The 19,404-nt window shown below is 41.8% G+C and overlaps 1 protein-coding gene across 12 annotated transcripts in view; it reads right to left on the bottom strand.

Moving 5' to 3' along the window:
* Positions 1 to 19,404, bottom strand: part of Plekhg1 (pleckstrin homology and RhoGEF domain containing G1) — a 227,265-nt gene that overhangs the window by 42,300 nt on the left and 165,561 nt on the right. For all 12 annotated transcript variants that reach the window (XM_031353155.1, XM_031353156.1, XM_031353157.1 and 9 more), the window contains 2 exons: positions 16,459 to 16,559; positions 3,041 to 3,110 (listed from right to left, as the gene is read on the bottom strand). In XM_031353155.1, coding sequence (XP_031209015.1) covers positions 3,041 to 3,110; positions 16,459 to 16,559 — 171 coding nt within the window. The remainder of the gene's footprint in view (positions 1 to 3,040; positions 3,111 to 16,458; positions 16,560 to 19,404) is intronic.

Genomic DNA, 19,404 nt, shown 5'->3' with positions numbered 1-19,404 from the left:
TGCACAGCTGACAGGAGCTTTCCAGGGGTCCTTGATGACTCAGAGTTTCTGATCTTTCCTCAGTCAGGGATAGAAGAACATCCAGCTTTCCTCACACGTTGAGACATTTAGGATCATGGGACATGCCATAGTGAAAACAATGGCCTTTATGAAGATACATTACATATAGTCATATATCGACCTATACATACTAGTCCCTAATAAGGCTGTAGAACTCCTCAATTTTGTCACGGTTGATTCTGTTCCTGTTCTAGAGATTTCTCCATCAGTAGCATATCCTTAACAGAGGATTAAACGCAGGCTTGACCTTAGATGTTCAAGCATCAGCACACCTTGCAAACAATGGTTTTAGTAAAGCAACAACAATAACAACAAACCAATAGTCCCTAGGTCTGTTAATGCTTAAATGCCATTAGTCATTGTATGATGCTAGCCCAAATCCCTTTAGAGATGCAGTTATAGGAATATATTATGCAAATTAGAAAAAGCAGATACGTCTTTCTAGTTATTCAGCTTTTTTAGATTCTAATTAGAGAGGAGGCAGAAATGAGAAAATTATGCAAAATCCCAAGCTATAAGATACAGTGCTGCCAAACAGAGCACACAAGACACCCAAAGGCAGCTGAATGGGTGACAGAGAAAAGATGCTTGTGGGATTTCAGGGCTTTTCTGCCGCAGATCTCTCTCTCCCTTACAGTCTTTGACTTTAAGGATACTTGCCTGGACTCAGTACACAGGCAGCACATGGGGACAGTGGCTTGACATGCATTTTCAACACTAGCAACTTCTTGATGATAATTCCAATATATGGCGAGTGTGTGTGTGTGTGTGTCTGTTGTCTGTGTACATACATGTATTTATATGTAGTGAGTGTTTGTTGCATCTTTCTGTGTATATGTGCTCATTCTCCTAAGCTACAAAGGGAGGGACGCTCTCATGGGAGGTGACGGGGTACTGAGGGAGAAGAAGGGAAGTCAGAAATTATTCAATCTCTCTTGTACGCTGCCCAGAGTAAGCCTACTGACAGTCCAATGAGGGGTGAGCATGAGGGTGGCTAAGAGGCAATTTGAGGACATACTCAAGCTTTCAAGATGCTTCCAGAGCCCTGATGATAGATCAGTATACATGGGGCATCAGGCCCAGTAGCGAAGGCTTCACTCTGTTCCTCAAGCCATCTGGAAGCAGTCAGTAAGACGAAACAGCGTTTTCTTTCTTTGGTTAGGGACTTCCTTAGCCTACATGTGCTACAAAAGTAACCTAGGTCAAAAGATGACTCCGTGTAGGAGCCCCAGCGATCCAGATAACAGCAGAAATCGACTGCCAGCTTTACCTCTTCTGCTAATGACCTCTCAATTAAAGTAATTTTCCATCCCTCTTAGAGCAGAGCAGCTGGTGGCAGTTCAGCAGAACGTCTTCGTCTAAATGTCAGGGTGCCGAGTGAGAAGCGGGCTGTGCATTGCCTGGCACCCCCCTCCCAACTCTGGCTCCCATGTGAAAGTGCGGAGCACTGAAGTCGGTCTTCTAATTAAACTTGGCAATATTACAATGAAAAATGAGATTTGGGAGTTGGCAGGGAGGCACATAAATAAACTTTTATGTGAATAATTAAGCCAGAGTTAAGCGAACACTGGAGCCTCTTTAATCAGCTAGTGATTACAGTTAGTAAAAGCTGAAAGTTTTCTGAAATGTCAATGTTGCGCATGTTCAGTAGTTATTTTAACACACCTTCCTTGAAAGGCTCAGCCTATCTCTTTGTTTTTTACATCATTTTTCCTGTTTTTGTTTCTGTCTTTTGTGTTTTTTTGTTTTTGTTTTGTTTTTTTGTTTTTTGTTTGTCTTTTAAAAATTCCTACCCTATAGGAGAATCCATTACAAAGAGGGCAGCAATGAAAACAAAACAAAACAAAACAAAACAAAATGCCATGTGTAAGCATGTCTGCACCAACATCTTAAGTAGGAACACACACAAAGCCATAAAAAGAGAGGAGGAGTTATATAGAGGCCTGCTGATCAGCTTTAAGGGATTTCCATCAAACCCAGGGAGCTATTAGGTTTGAATTCCCAGCCACGTGGATGGGTCTGCAGCCATCAGGGCTAACCCTGTGGAACAAGACTAGAGCCAGGAATGGATGGATGGAGTGACATCTTAGTTCACCTTAGACTTCAGGGCTCTAAGTGAGGTGCTATTGACGGTTGGCTCCAAAGCATTGCTGCACACTCTGCTTCAACCTGGTCCACTTCATACCTTCATACATCGGGAGAAATCACTTGAGTTTTTTCCGCAAGACAAGTTCTCCTAGATGGAACTTTTCTAGAGCTTTGAAGCAAAACTTGAATAAGAAGGATGTTGTATATGCCAGGCTAAATCATGTGGACTGCCCAGGATATTGAGGAGTGTCAGCCTTCCAAATTCAGAGCATGAACTTGCTTCATGTCAAGCTCATGTCTCTTATTTTTTTAAACCACCAATGACAAATCAGGACAGTATAGGAAATTCAGGGCATTTTTAGGATGCAGGGAGTTGGCTTTACTGTTCTTTACTGCTTCAAGGATAACAGCAGGGACTAGGCAGGGACAGCACACACCACACACGAAACATGTAGTTTCTTGTGATTTCTTTGAATGGATTTAGAGGTATATTATATGGATTAGAGGTATGTTATATGGATCTGCTTTTCTTTACATTCTCTAGTCTGGATTCTCTCCTCTTAAACTTTAAATCTTTCCAAAAAAGAATAAATAACATTATCCAACCACTATATACATTCTGGGCATACTAGAGCTAATTTCTCTCTGTCTCTCCATCTCTGTCTCTCTCTGTCTCTCTGTCTCTCTCTCTCTTCCCTATAACAGTGTGTGTATATGTGTGTGTTATACATACACACACACTCCCCTATGAAAACAAAAACAAAAAAGTGCATGATTTGTTGGCTAGCTTAATTCAATGTAGAGCAACCATTTATCCTAACTTTAAAATGAAAACAAATTACACTCTCTGTCTGCCTTGGTTGGCCCTGAAAAGATGAATTTTTCTGCTTACCTTGGACACAAAACATTCTGCTATGGCCACAGGATCATTTTCACAGTTTTCCAGATCTTGAAGAAGTTCACTAATAAAACAAAACACACAGTGAGGAAGATTAGGACATTTTATGGAACTTAAAATTGACCTTTCCAAGGAATCAGGCAATAGTAGTCTTCTGCCACTGTGTCCAAAGAGTTTTCAAGGTCATGGATGGAGCAGGAGTTTAGACATTGAGTGGACCAGTGGTTCTCCCACCAGTGATAAGGCCTGCATAGGAGTTAAATATCCTGGACATCTGTCATCAGTTGTCAAAATGTTCATGCACATTCATCCATCAAAGAAGTGTATAGGTACCCACGCAGTCTAAGGCACACAGCACATACACCCACCCACCCACACCCACACCCATCAACAAGCCAAGTGGGCTATGTTACCTGTTTGAACGAATTACTGATGCATTTGAAAAATAAGATGCTCAAATCACACACATGAAATTATCAACAGAGTAAGTGTTCACAGGAAAGACTGTTCAAAGGACAGATACACTGAGAGAGGAGCTATCTCTCTACTCAAATGGAAACTCATTAAATTCTGGTGGCAGGATCATTGTATTGTATGGTTATCTGTTTAACCATTTAATCTCCCAATGTTGCACAAAATCCTGAAAGTGGAATTGCTTGTTCACTAGATGTTCTATATGACACATTTCCAGGTTGCTTTCCTTATACATTATAATAATGTGTAGTTTAATGACAGTCAGGGGCTTTTTATTTTTTTTTTTTCTTTTATTTTTTTTTATTTTTTTATTTTTTTTTTGAGTCAGGGTTTCTCTGTGTAGCCCTGACTGTCTTGGAACTCACTCTACAGACCAGGCTGGCCTCAAACTCAGAAATCTGCCTGCCTTTGCCTCCCAAGTGCTGGGATTAAAGGCATGCGCCACCACTGCCTGGCTTCAGGTGCTTATTTTTAAATGTTATGTGCTATATATTTAATAACAGTTTAAAGACAAATAGTTCTACAGGAATTAGAATGAAATAGTTCCTTGCTCTGTGCTTCACATTCTCGATGGCTTCTGCTGAGAAGCATTTACTGTTTCCAAGTGTGCTAATGATGGGTTGTCATTTTCCCAGTTTTAGCTATTGTTTCTTTCATTTTATGAAACTCCCACCCTTAATCTTCTTAACCAGATGTATTTTGCAATCTGACTGGATTAAATGTCCAAACTTACATCCTTAAGACAACAAGAATACTATGGAAATAACATTCCTAGCTTAGCATTAGCATAACCCATGATCCGTTTTCCTTTCTTGTAGACCCGTGTTGTCCCTGGACTTAAAATAATCTCTCCCAGGATTGATGACTTGTTTTTATATCACTAGGTATGAGATTAATAAAATCATTTACCTCTATGCAGATGGATGAGAAGAAGAACAAACCATGGTTGAAGAAAAGGGAGACCTGTTACTTCTTCATATAGTTCTATAACCGTGTCATTTGAACAAAACAACAACAGCAGCAAAAAAGACACAAAAACTTTCTCCTTTCCGCATGTTTCTTTATATACCCTGCTAATTCACTGCTGAACTGTGTGTGTAACTTAGGGTAAGCAAATATTTTCTCTGGTGGTATCATTCTAAGGGGTATGCTGTTGTGGGGGCCTTCTGTTCTGGAGCCTGTGGTCTGCTGTTTTGCCACCATGGACCATTTGTCCCTCTGCTTGGCAGTTCTGCAACTCTCTTGGTGATCCACTGCCCCGGGTTTGTCTCCTGGGTCGTCGGGTGTCTTACTTATTGACATTTCCCACAGATTCTCTCCTTTGAGAGAAGGCAGTTTCTGCAAGCTTTCTAAGTGAGGTTGACCAGATGCCAGTGTTCAGAGTCTTCCTCCTCACTAAATGTCCTCCTTTCAGCTGGCCTGATAATGCCATGGGACACAGGACTCTGGCTTGAAGTGATTTTGCTGAGGATGTTCACGGAGCCCCATGAATTAAAATACTGCTGTTGAGAATTTAGTACCACCTTTCTTCCCCATTTGATCCTCTATGTGATTTCTTATTTTTCTGTAAGGTTTTCAGAACTTTGTCTTTGCTAACATAATTCTGAGGCTCTGGGCAGGTCAGCTTGGGTCTGGTCTCTGATCATGTTGTACAGCCAGTTTGGGTTTGATATTGAGCTTTAGCATCGAAAGTTCCTTTCTTCAGGATACCCAGAGAACATCAATCCATAAAAATGCTGTTTTCCACTCCATCTTCCCTTCAGAATACAGTGAGCTCTGCCAGAGGCTGAGCTGGCTTCACAGAAAGCAGGAGCAGACATGGGGATGCCAGTGCCTGCTAGAGTTAAACAGCAAAGAGAACTTCAAAAATGTAAAACGGTTCCCAAACAAAACCTCAAGTCATAAAGTCATAAAATTATTTGCCAAAACATGTGGGTTTATGATTATGATTATGATTACTATTAAAGTGGATACTTTAGTCATCATTTCTGAGCTTTAGCTCCTAATATGATAAATAAAACACAATTATGCTTATGGGTCTTAACCACCTATAGGAATGCAAGGGATCCTGGGACCAAAGGTTAAAGCCTACTGTTATGGAGTCATGTGTTTGAATCAACTATCCTGCTGCTGGTGGCTGGCAGAGGTCTCACTACTCACATTTTAGACCTGCTGGTCTGGTCTTCTAATTTGTCTCATCTTCTCCTCTTCTTTTCTTCAACTTGCTGCTGGTTGTCTGTTCCTATCTTAATTTCACATCTATTGACACTTTTAAAATTTTCTACCACTACACTCTTGAGTTTGGAGGGTTTGGGGTTGTTTTTGTTTCTTTGCTCTTTGGATGTTTCTTTATGCTTCTTCTGTTCTTATTTCACAAGCAGAGAATATTCTGTTAGGCAGTCCAAGGGTAGGACGACGGTGGTGATGCTGCTGATGGTGATTGGTGATGCTGCTGATGGCCGCAGTGGATGGTGATGTTTTCTGGCTGTTCTTTGTCTTGTGTTGAGCTCTTATTCCTCTGCATGACACCAATGTCATCTGAGGGAATGAGAAAATGCTTCTACAAGAATGGGCTGTAGGTAAGCTTGTTGGGCATTTTCTTAATTAGTGAGTGATGGGGCAGGGTCAAGTCCATGGAGGATCGGGCCTTCCCTGGGCTGGTGGTCTGGTTTTTTTTTTTTTTTTTTAGAAAGCGGGCTGAGCAATACACATGAGCAAACCTGTAAATAGCACCACCCCTCACGGTAAGGAGGCCTCTGCTTTGGCTTTGCCTCCAGGATCCCACACTGTTTGAGTTCCTGCTTTGGCTTCCGCAGTAGGCAGGGATTCAGGTTATGTAAGCAAAAACCAAAACCAAAAACCAACACAACCCCCCTGTCCTCCTCAAGCTGCTTTTAGTGACAGTGTTTCGTTACAGAGGTAGTGACTCTAAGACAAGTGAGACACCATGATGCTGATGAGAAGCTCTGTGTAAATATGGAGCTTATCAGGTAGTGACCTTCACTCTCAGGTAGGGATATTCAAATATATTATGCGGCATGACGTATTTATACTCTGAAATATTCTTAAAATGGATTGCATATATATGTATACATATATATACATGTATATATATATACTAGAAATCAAAACTGATTATAATCAACTTATTCAGAAGATAATTATATGAATATAAATATTCCTTCCTGACAGTTTGTACAAAACAGAGAAGCATGTTTTACATTTTTGTTCATTTCTCATATCTAACTCCAGCTGGGTTCTCTTACCTATTTCTGACTTCAACCTGCTGTAATCTATTAGGGTAAAATGTCCTGAGAACAAAACAGCCACAAAACCATGCGATTTAGGAGATGGGGTGATGTTTTAATGGTTTCTTCAGACCAGGGTGAATATACTTTTATAGTCTCCTGAAAATAAGGGGTGGAGTTTTACAAGTCTGCTGGAGTCAGAAACTACACTGAACAGGTCATCCTATTGCTTTCAAATCCACCCCATAGTCGTAATTCCAAACATTTCCTTCAGTATTCTTATTAAAACATCTCCTTTGTAGGACTATTTTTACTTTGGCAAGTGTCATTTAGATATTTGTATTGTTATTATTTATAGCAAGATGGGTGTAACTGAATGAGAAGCAGGTGAAAGCCAACCAGGGTGTTCTGACTAGCGAGCAGAGGTGAGAAAAGGTAAGAGACAAAGAGGAGCTGAAGACAAGGCCTTTGGGGTTGGTGTTCTTATTTCCTGAAGGGAAGACTGCTCTGTTTGGAAGGTTTGTGTCCAGACCTATCAATATCAATCTTCTCTCTGGGGGGCTGAGATGTTTGCGAGGCTTCCAGAACACTGTATCATAGTCTACTCCGAGCACTCCCTCGAAGCATAGATTTTATTTTCAGAGTGGACTTTCTGGGAGGAGGAAGTGATTGGGGTCCCCCCCCACCATCCTAGCTCTAGACAGGTCTCACTTATAAATAAATGACCGGCATTCACTGCTTGAGAACCACAGAGCTGGGAGGGAGCATAGATCCGAGACAGTCCCAGCCAAGCTTTAGAGAGGGAATCACAGGCTGTAAAGAGGAAGCTGCATATCTTAGAATACACAGGTCATAATTAATGGCAAAGCTGTGGACAGAAGGAAGGTTCCCGAACCCCTTGTCTGCACCCTGTGGCTACTGAAGGAGACATTTCCCTGACAAACTTAAAGTAGCTAAGTACGAGATTGTGTGCTCTGGAGTTTTCAAAGACCCACCGGGGAGACTATTAGTGTTATCTGGCATCTTAACTTTTATAGCCTTTTATTTAAACAACATGAACCAAAGGTAAATGAGACTGACAGGGATTCTTTCTCTCACGCTCTTTCTTGGGGTCTAGTATCCAAAGGAAACCGTGTGCTTGCTGCTCAGCAGAGGCTGGGAGCCGTCCCTGTCTGGTGTGACGAGAAGCACTGAGGTAAAGAAGACAAAGCAAAAGTCCTACTTATGACTCACGTGCCTATGTTCTGATCACAGGTGATCAGGGTTAATAAAGTAATCAATACCACCTGGTGCCATGTAATCTGACATTAATAAAGGAGAGAAACTGAGGCACAGGGAATTGGTGGAGAGCTTGGGAGGCTCGCAAAATTTGTTTTCTGAGAAGGTGATTGACTGATCGATATTTGAGGGCATGCAGAGGCTTGGGAGAAATCCTTTAAGAAATGAAAGCTCAAGTTAAAGACAGAATGAGCTTGGTATGTTCTTGTTGTAAGATGTAGGAAAGCAGCTGTTGTAGCTGGGGGCTACTGAACATTGAAGAATGTGGGGATTCAGGAAGACAAGTAATTGGGAGGAAGGAATGAAAGACTGTGGGATACAGAGTGTGTGTGTGTGTGTGTGTGTGTGTGTGTGTGTGTGTGTGTGTGTGTGCAGTAGGACTTATCATCAATCACCAGGAATGGGACTGGTCACCCAGATTTACAATCTAATGGGCTAATGACCATAGAGATGGCCTCAGTATAGCATTGGGCCATGAGACATGCAAAGGATGGATGGAGTGTCAGAGTTTTCTTGGAGTTAAAATCAGATTTCAGCCATCTTGCTTTCAGGGTCTGGGTCTATTTTCTTTACCCTGAGTAATTAATTTTTCTGAATCTCTCCTCTCTTTTGAATGCGATCACGAACAAGATCATGCTATTATTTCCTTCTTGAGCTCAGGCCCATGAACTTGCCCTAGTGGACAAAGAGCAATAGCTTTGTTCTCTTTCAAGAAAGTATTCTATGTGATGCTTGTTCTGACCTCTGCTGTGAACCTGAAGGGAGGAACTGTGACTTCAAGGTCACACTGTCTTACGTTGAAGGGTCAGGAACAGGCCTCTCCTCTTCAGTCAGGCACAGACTCCAGGCAACACTTCTTTCTCCCACTACCTAACTACACTGTTTTAATGTGTGGCTTCCACAGAGACTCATGTGCATAAGGGAATGGAAAATGGCTCACAGATACATTAGGCTTTTGTAGTTGTTTGTTTTGTTTAGATACAGCGTTTCTCTTTGTAACCCTGACTGTCCTGGAACTCCTGACTAGACACATTAGCCTTTAACTCCAGCTAGCTGAAAGAAACCCATCCATAAAAGGATTCCCACCAGTGTACAAAGCTGAGAGTCACTGAGATGGGTTGTTGAAAATGTACTAAAATTGAAATTGTCTCACCTCTTTCCGCTTTGTTATATGTTCCAATGAATCATTACACTGCATTAAAACTACACTTAAAAAAAAAAAAAGCATAGCCAAAGATAACTGTTTGGACTTAAGACATCTTTAGCTTGTTTTGTGAAGATTTCACTAGACCCTTGAACAAATTAACTGCATGGTCCTCAGCTCCTTCCGAGCATCCTGTTCTTTGCTGGAGTATGTGGCATACTGCCCTGCTATGTACGGGTGCTGCCATTCATGTCTGAGGTGTACGGCCCAGTCCTGACTTTGCACATATTAAAGACTCAACACAGGTATATTAAAGACAAAGATCCAGAGCAACAAGGAAATTTTCACTTTGAGCTTTGATGATTTTAATCTGCCTAGAATCAATTCAGACATAAAAATCCAATTTGGAGGAACCGCCTGCATTTCCTCATGAATCATCCTAAAAGAAAGACTCAAGTTACAGTTTAGACAACTCTTCTCTATTCCAAGAGTACTGGCATTTTTTTCCCCTTTGGTTGGCAATACAATTTTTTAATAGCTGTGGGATTTTCAGGCTCAAGTGGTTTCTTTTAACTAACCTAGTTTCTGTCCATTTGGAGATTTATTCCAGACACCAAACCAGAGACTTAAATTTCAGGGCTGGTGGGGAGGCTTATATGGTAAGAGATGTGGTCACTAAAAAGTAGACCACAATGAAGTCTCAGTTGGATTTCGTGATGAGAGATGTAAAAATTTAAATCTCATGATACATCAAAATAGAAAGGAAGATAACAAAAGAACAAAAATATTATCATTTATATACAGGCATAAAATATTTCACCAGTATACAAACATAGAAACCATCATAGGCACATGGAGTTTATTCTAGTAATAATACATGTGTGATTCAAGTCAGAACATCTACCAATGAGATTCACTCAATATGCACAGAAGTAAAATAATATGGCATTTAAAGCCAAACTCTTCACTCAGTCATGCTCAATACCTACAATATTTCTGAAAACTCTGGCAAAATGGAGAGGTGCTTCTCTACATTTTATTATGCTTAGTTCATAAATAGAGAAATGCTTCTGATGATGCCAAAATGAAGATGAGGCAGTGAAGCTGTGGGAGAGTGGTGATTCAGAGCAGCGGGGTAAGAGGAGGACACGAAGGGAAGAAGACCTGAACAAGAAAACAAAATATGTCACCTCACTTTCAGAATGACACCCTGGAGTCATCTGCAGCATCTACACAGGTATATTAAAGACAAAGATCCAGAGCAACAAGGAAATTTTCACTTTGAGCTTTGATGATTTTAAACTGCCTAGAATCAATTCAGACATAAAAATCCAATTTGGAGGAACCTGCAGCATCTACAAGCCATGGTTAGACATCATGGGGAAGCCTGGAGGTGCTGGATATATAAAAATCCAAAGCACCTAACTGAGAATACATAGTTAAAGAATAGGAAAAAATTTTAGTCAAAACGATATTAGCATGTTAAGGTCTATAGCAGTGAATTTTTAAAGCTACATCTTATCATGTGGGAGAAAATTTGTAAAATACTCTTACAGGACATTTTAAACAGTAGGTGGGACCCAGTGAATATATGAAATCCCAGGATGTGGGAGGTGGAGGCAGAAGGATTAGGAGTTTGAGGTCATCCTTTGTTAGATAGTGAGTTCTAGGCCAGCCTGGGTTACATGAAATTCTGTCTCAAAAATAAGTAAGCAAATAAATAATTGGTCAAAGAGGCACACGGCTATAGATGTGATGACTCGGTCATGTAAAGTTGTCGTTTTAAACCTTAGACTTACAAAGATACCAATGGAGTACTACATGAATGCTGAAAAACTAACGAATGATAACAAAACCACTTGATAGGGCTAAGTCAAGAGAAATTAAATCAGAGTTGAGGACTCACTGTGGAAGGCGGCATGGCACCAGCACAGTGGGAAAAGAAGATTAAAGAGGATTCAGTGCCTAGACTCAGCTACACACGCCCATGTAAACTTGGCATACAAAGGATGGGAGATGCAGCTTAGTGTGGAGAGTTTGTGTATTTCAATCAGTTGTGATGGGATTGTTGGCGAGGCATGGGAAATCAGAGCTTAGGTCTATTGTCAGATATTCCATTATCAGCACTTTCAGGTAGATTAAAAACAAATGTAATAAAAAGCAAAATTTTAGGAGTCTGAAAAAAAAAAAGAATATGCTTATCACCCAAGAATGGGAGATAATTTTAATACCCAACCCCAAAGAGTCCTACTTTTGAAAGTGTATTTTGTGTTATGAATTGTGGGATTTGTCTTCTGAGAAGCCACATTATAGTTAAAGGGCATGCCTCACACTGGGAGACACTTGCCACTCCCATGGTCCACAGAATTTATCAACCACTCTTATAAGGCCGTGAGAGGAGAGAAGAAAATCCGTTGTGAGAGCAGGTGATGGATATGGCCAGGGAAGTCACAGAAGAGCATCCGTGGCCAGCAGCAGGAAAGAAAAAAATCATCCTTGTTGCAACTAGCCCAATGCAAAATGCAGACACACGGCAATCATACAAACTAGAGGATTAAAGCTCAAAAATGACATTGAGAGAAAAAATATGGAGTATTTATGCCATGTCTGAACCAAGGGAAAGCATATGGATTTCAAATAAACACATCTGTAATGATGCCAACCCCCCTACCCTTAGGCTGGGTGGTAGAACACACATCTATGCCATATGTGTGAGACCCTGGGTACCCTCCCCAGAAACATGGACACATTGCAGCAACATTGCAATAAAACAAACCAGGAAAACAAACAAACCCAGCTTGGATAGTAAATTACAATGAAACATGGATCCAGGAAAAACTGGTTTATCTTAACTGGTCCTGTATCTTCCCTATTCTTCCTTCAGTGATGGCATAGAACACTGACATCGAAGACATTCGTTTCTCTGGTTTTTAATATATGAGGGGGTGATACATGATAGGAATGTTTGTGCCATAGAACCTGGCAATCATGATCAAGTCCAGATTTCTCACCGGATGCCATGGCAGAGAACTGGTTCTACAGCACATGCTTTGCACAGTGCAGAACGATATTGGAGAAGGGCAGCCGAGAGGTTTTCAGTGGGATGTTTAATGTCTTTATAACCGAAAGAATTTTAAAAGTAAACATGGTACAAAATAGCTTGGAAGAAGCTGGGGTTTGTTATATACCACTCTGTACTTTTTTTTCTTTGAGACAGGGTTTCTCTGTGTAGCCCTGGCTGTCCGGGAACTCACTCTATAAACCAGGTTGGCCTTGAACTCAGAAATCTGCTTGCCTCTGCCTTCCAAGCGCTGGGATTAAAGGTGTGCGCCACCACTGCCTGGCCACTCTGTATTTTTCTTTTTGGAAATCCAGGTCAAGAGTTCTCTAACCCACATGTTTGGGACCAGAAGTTTTTTTGGATTTTGAAATATCTGCATAGAATAATGGTACAGTATCTTGAAGATGAGACCCAAGTATAACACAGAGAATTCTGTTGTTTCATCTGCAGCTTACACATGTAACTTCAAGGTAATTTTGCAGTTTTCAGTAGATCTCTGTTAGGACTATGACACATTACTTGAGGTCAGATGTGGAAAATTTTCACATGTGCCATAGTGCTCAAAAGATTTCAAATTTGGAGCATTTTGGATTTTCAGGTTTAAGGATGCTCAATCTCTATGTCAAGGGAAAAAAATGAACCAATTCAGCTGAAAATTTCAGGCTAATATAGCCACCCCTTAAATCCAGAAGACTCAAGCTTTACTAACTTGGGAACAATATTATAATTTTATGTTGAAAAACCTAGAATAAAGCTAGCAAGGGAACTTTGGAGATGGTTATTTAAAGCTCCATCATGATTTGCCAGACAATTGCATCTTGGAAATCAATCGGAGGATCATTAAAGATGCATGAGCGATGACATAAAAGGTCCCATCAATGTCCTTACTTAACCAACCTGAACAACCGCAGGGTCATCTAAGCGATAAATATAGACTCTAGGTCTGAGAAAATGGAAGTCAAAACAAATGGGGACAAAACATGCAGTCCTACTGTATGTAGCTGGGCATGATAGTGAATCCCTGTAACCCTACCACTCTGGAGACCACCACACAAAGACTGTGAGTTTGAGGACAGTGTGGGCTACCTACTGAGTTCAGGGTCAGCTTGGAATACATAGTAAGGCCCTGTCCCAAACAAATATACAAGTAAGCAGGCAAAGAACTAACCGACAGAACCCAGACGACAGTAAAGCTTAACAACAGATATTTTTCAAAACAGAGGAAGATATTAGAAGTCAACAGTAATATCAAAGTAGCTCAGGGCTATTGAGCAGAGGACCTCTTGGTTTGAAAGAATCATTCGTCATGTATGAAGCTCATGTGTCCGGTTGCATTTGGTCCACCTTGCAGAGTTGCTAAGAGGATAAAGGCACTGCATGAACCGTAACTATGCAAATGTGATCACTACAGCCACTGGCATGAACCCAATGGGTTGCCACCATGTGACCTCATCCATGCCTTGTATGACATCAGCAGCAGCATATTCCTTCACTCTGACCCAGGCATATCTTAGACAGGAATGGCTTTCATGGTCAATGGACATCCAACAGAAAAGAGCAGAGAATGGCTTTCAGAATGGTGAGTTCTTCCCAGTCACCAAGCTTTGGCAGAGCAGGCCTCACTGCCAAGAACATTTATGTTTCCTTAGACTAGGAAACACGTGAACATTTAAACTTCAAGAAGTGAAAAAAATCTCTCTTGAGTTCAGCAACAGTTTCCCAGTGTTCATTAAGGGCTTGAAGAACAAGGTTCTACTGTACAGGAGGGTACATGGCTGAGTGAGCCCTGATGACGTGTATGAGGAATGATGCCTCTAAAGCTGTCTGGCCTCTGGCACAAAGGAAATACTCCACAAGTTCTTGTCATCATCAATTTACAGCCAAACCACAGTTGAGCTAGGCCAGGGGCCTCTCAGCATCTAGCATCTTTCTGGGTCACAGTTTCATTAGTGGGCTCTGGAAACTGATGCTATCCAGGGACTTGTGGAATTGCTAGATAGGGGCCTGCATTAAAACCAACACATCAGTAATGAGCATGTGGCTCCTGTAGTTTTTGATGTCTTTCTCACCATCTTATTGCTGGGATGATTTATCTAGATAGTGTTTAATAGTGTTTCTTGGCTGTGGCTCCATATTATAAAGACCTGAGGGCCTTCTAGAAAATTCTAATGCTGTGGCCCCATCACAGATCAATGGAGTCAGTTTTTATGGGTAGGGTGCAGATATTGCTTTTAATAAAAATCCTATTATTTTTTGAGAATTTCATATAGTATATTTTCATTAGCTTTTTCCCTCCACCAACACTTCCCTGATTCCCTACCCTTAATACTTCCCTACCCACCCAACATCATGTTTTTCTCTATCTCTTCAAAACCATAACAACAAGTCTCCAGAGTCCAGTTTGTGTTGGTTGACTACTCCTCAGCACCAGGTTCACCCTGGAGTACGGTTGATATAACCAGGGTCATTCCATTGAAGATTCCATTGAACTGATTTTGCCCCTCCCAGCAGTTATCAATTTCAAATAACTTCTTGACTAGGGCTGGGACATCGTGCCCACTTCCCTTTCATATTGGCATTTTGTCTGGCTTGAGCTTGTGCAGACCTTGGGTGCGCAGTCACAGCCTGTGAGTTCCTATGTGCATCAGCCCTGCTGTGTCTGCAACGTGCTATTTCTTTGGGGTCATCCACCACCTCTTGCTCTTACAATCTCTCTGTCTCCTTTTATAAACCCTGGAGCCTTTAAAAGAAGTGATAGGATCCCATTTAAGGCCAGATATTGCTTGTTAGTTTGAGACATGGTGCTACGTAGCCCAGGCTGACCTTGAACTCACTGCATGGCTGAGGATGACCATTCCATTTCTGATCTTCCTATCTCTGGAGGTGAGCTCATCACCTATGATTTTACTTGGAGCTGAGAATGAAACCCATGTATGCTCGGCAAACAATCTATAATACCCTCACTGTGTGTGTGTGTGTGTGTGTGTGTTTTTAAAGAAAGTTTCCCAGGTGCTTTGGTGGGTGGTCCAGTGGGTGGCCCAGTGGGTGGCCCAGGAGAAGCATGGGCTAGGAATACACAAAACGGTTTTCAGAGCCAGCAAGGTCAGGCACATGAAACCCTGGTGTAGCTTTGATGTTTCTTATAAACTAGATAGTCAGAATTGGAGGATCCTGTCTCCTACAAGCCAGGTTGGTGCTAAATATCAAGGATCCTAAGGGGACAAAGGAGATGGAGATCCTGCCTCTGAGGAGCTCATCTTCATTGGTCCAAATAAGCAAAGAGGGCTAGACTCAGCTTGTAGTACAGTTGAGTCACAGAACGAGGGAACAGTGTCAAGTTTTATAACAGCAGTTCACTGTGTCCAGTGCACACCTCCAGTGGGAACATATTAGTGCTTGCTCTGTGATGACATTGAGCTGGGCCTTTAAGCATGTCAGCTAAGAGTTTCACCACAGCCACGGGAGGGGGCATTTTGTGGTATTTGAATCTACTTGTTTATCAAAGTGTGGACATCCCCCATGGGCCAGATGAAATGACAAACACCAGTACCTGTGTTCTTAGCCTGGCTTGTGTGTCTTTTAAGCTGTGCTACAAACCATTGCAATAGCTAATACATCTGTTTCCACTCCCTGCAGCTTCCAGTCTTGGTTACAAGTATAAGTTTCTAACCTAGTGTTTACCATCCAGGACCTAGTTAATACATATGTGAATTAAGTTATTTGAACCGGGGACTACAAGATGGCTCAGCAGGTAAAGGTGGTTGCTGCCAAAGCCTGGCTACCCAAGTTCCTTTTCTGAAATCTATATGGAGGGAGGAAACGATTCCTGCAAGTTTTCTCTCACTGTAACACACACTCGCACGCGCGCACGCACACACACACACACACACACACACACACCACAAATAAATACAAGAATATTGTAATAATTTGGCAGAAGAAAGCATGTTGAAAATTCAGCATAGGGATAGATTTCGGAGACCAAGCTAGCGTGATATTTGGATGCCCCGCTTGCATTCTGTTACGGACAAAAGATGTCGATGTTCTAGGAGGGTGATTAAGTGTACTCTCTGAGCCAACAGAACAGACAGCGACAACATTTATGAAGCCAAACCAAGGATTATGGACCAAGATTTCTTAGGTGTGTTCACCCGAGAGAAATTCATAACATTGCTATGTTCAAACAACCTTTCATGCATTACCTTACCTATTGAAGTGGTAGATATCTTGTATGTTTCCGAAAAGAGCAGCCCTGTCTTCGGTCGCCAGGGGAAGTTTGGTTTGGTCCCGGATACATTCCAGGTAATCCTGTGAAATCAATGAGAAGGAGGCCTTAAGACTCCTGATCTTTTCTAAGACATTTTTAATATGCAAGATGAACCATTGGCATCTACTTTAAATAACCTATGATACTAACACAATTATTACCTTTATCATGGGGTACACACACATTTTTCTCTCATGAATGTGTGTGTACCCCATGATACACCACACAAGGAGAATGTGTGGCCTACATTAAAGGATCTACCCTACCCCCAGTCCACCAGAGCTTCCCTCTGTGGATGCTGATCACAGTTAGTGATAATGTCAGAGTTAGGATATCATTTTCTGTGTCTTTAAGAGATTAAGAAAAACTCCCGAGATAGCTCAGTTGGAAAGTGCTTGCTGTACAAGCATGAGGATTTCAGTTCAAGCCCTGGGACCAGCATGAACATGTCTGTGATGGAGATGCGTGCTTGGAATCCCAGTACTGTGGAGAAGGAGATGGGAACTTGTTTGTTGGCCAACTGGCCTAGTCTGACTTTCTAGTCCCAGGCCAAGGAGAAACACTGTTTCAAAAACCAAAGCAGACAAAACTTGGAAACAACACCCAAGGTTGATCTCTGGCTTTTCCATTCACTCTCAAACACATTTGAAATGCATACAGTGGGAAATCAGAAGTTAAAAAAAAAAATCAAGGTATGATAGAGTTGTATTAGACAAGTCTGTAAGATAGAAAGGCATCAGATACTTATATATAGGACAAGATTCCCCTTCAGAAGATAATTTGGGCGGGGCGGTAGTGGCACACGCCTTTAATCCCAGTACTTGGGAGGCAGAGGCAAGTGGATTTCTGAGTTCGAGGCCAGCCTGGTCTACAGAGTGAGTTCCAGGACAGCCAGGGCTACACAGAGAAACCCTGTCTCGAAAAACAAACAAACAAACAAACAAACAGAAGATAATCTGGGAAAGTTTAAAAACCAAACACGTTACTCAGTTTTGTTAAGCGTTAAGTTATATTAATTTGGGAATGGGAATAATTTTATACGTCTAGCCTTTAAATGGTTCTCAGATAAATTCCACATCTGTCAGACGCACAAGGGTTAAACCAACACATCCCAGAAGCTGTTTAAATTGCCAGGAGAGGGGAAAGTGTGTATGTTCCAGAGTTCATATCTCAGTGTTCCACCTTCCCAGCATTACCGAAGCATGCACTCAGTAGGAAACAAGGACAGATTAAAGAAAAAAGTGAGAACAGCTGAAATAATGTAAACAAACAAACAAACAGCAAAACAAGACAAAGCCAAAAAAAACCACAAAAACCAAAACAAAACGCAGTCACTCCCCAAGGCCAGCCTGGTCTACAGAGTGAGTTCCAGGACAGCCAGGGCTACACAGAGAAACACTGTCTCGAAAAATAATAAAAAAAAAGAAAAGATTTTAGTGTAGTTAGCATCAATCCCTATTACTCAAGCAAAGCTTACTGTCTGGACCACGAGTGGGACAGTGGTAAGGAAGCTGTGTATATGCGGAGGAGTTAATGTTCAGCCAGGAACAGCTAAGCAGGACAGATCTGAGGGTACAGTACACTTAGAACAACAGGTACAATGTGAACGTCATCCAAAAACAAAACAAAACAAAACAAGACACCCAAAACCCCACTCACTGAGAGCTCACGGAATGGGTCAGTGGGTAAGGCCCTTGTTGTCAAGCCTGATGACCTGAGTTCTCTCCCCAGAACCCTGGTGTTGGCAGGAGAGAACCAACTCACACTGGTTTTCCTCTGACCTCCACACTCAGGCCATGGCACACAGTCCTCTTCCAATAGATGCTGAACAAAACGAATTTATATTTTTGTTAAAATTACATTTGATACATAAAAATGGTCTAATGACTTTTTTCTAATAAGGAACTTAGAGTTCTTTATTATTTTTATATTTGTGTGTGTGTGTGTGTGTGTGTGTGTGCGCGTGTGCGTGTGTCTGTATGTGGGTGTACACATACAAGTGTCCCAGGAAGCCAGATGTATCTGATCCCCCAGGGCTATAGTTACAAACAGCTGTGAACTGCTCATCGTGGGCACTAGGAACTGAACTTGGGTCCCCTGGAAAAGCAGAAAATGGTCTTAACCACTGAGACACCTTTGCAGACCCTCGTTAGACATTTTGCAGGGGCCTTTTGCATGGAAACTAAAAGTACACTAGAGGATGTGGCCCTTACCAACACATTACGCTGAGAGTGCAGTGGGGATGGGGATCGCTTGAGCAGCTACATTCCTATGACTGGCTGCTGCAGGCTGTGAATGAAAAAAAACCCAGTCAAAAGCCCTGAATAAGCTTCTTCAGGAGGTTTCATCAGGTTATAGATAAAGCCTGTGGCCCCCCTTTCATCAGATCTCTGAATGAAAGTGCTTTGAAACCCTGACAGTCCATTGCAGAGACCCTGGATTTTAAAAGCCACTTGCTTTACTTGTTGAGAAAATAGGCCACGAGGAGTCCACATTTTTGTAGGTCACTCTAGATAACAGATCAAAGTTTAATGGCCACAACTGGTTTCCCTGCTCTGACCATAATTAAGTCTTTTAACTAGGGGATGTTAACCCTGAACCAGTTACTGGAAACTACTATAGCATGTCCTGCCTTGGCAGCTATAATCATCTGCAGCCAAAATGAGAGGCTGGAAGCTCAGCCTAATAACAGTTCCGTCTTAGCCCAGATGTCGGAGTGGGGACATCAGTAAGCCCTCTGAGAGCCCATCACACTGCCTAGTAATTTCACTGGCTTCATGTGAGCACCTATGGCCATTATGCAGCTCACGACCAGTCCACAGAAGATGTCTGCACGGGAAAGAATTCTAGGCTAAGAAGGAATTCACTCTATGTCAGGCAGGAGCA

This window comes from Mastomys coucha, unplaced genomic scaffold (assembly GCF_008632895.1).
Source record: "Mastomys coucha isolate ucsf_1 unplaced genomic scaffold, UCSF_Mcou_1 pScaffold5, whole genome shotgun sequence".
In the NCBI taxonomy this organism is placed as follows: domain Eukaryota; kingdom Metazoa; phylum Chordata; class Mammalia; order Rodentia; family Muridae; genus Mastomys; species Mastomys coucha.
This window is presented reverse-complemented; position numbering and strand designations above follow the sequence as displayed.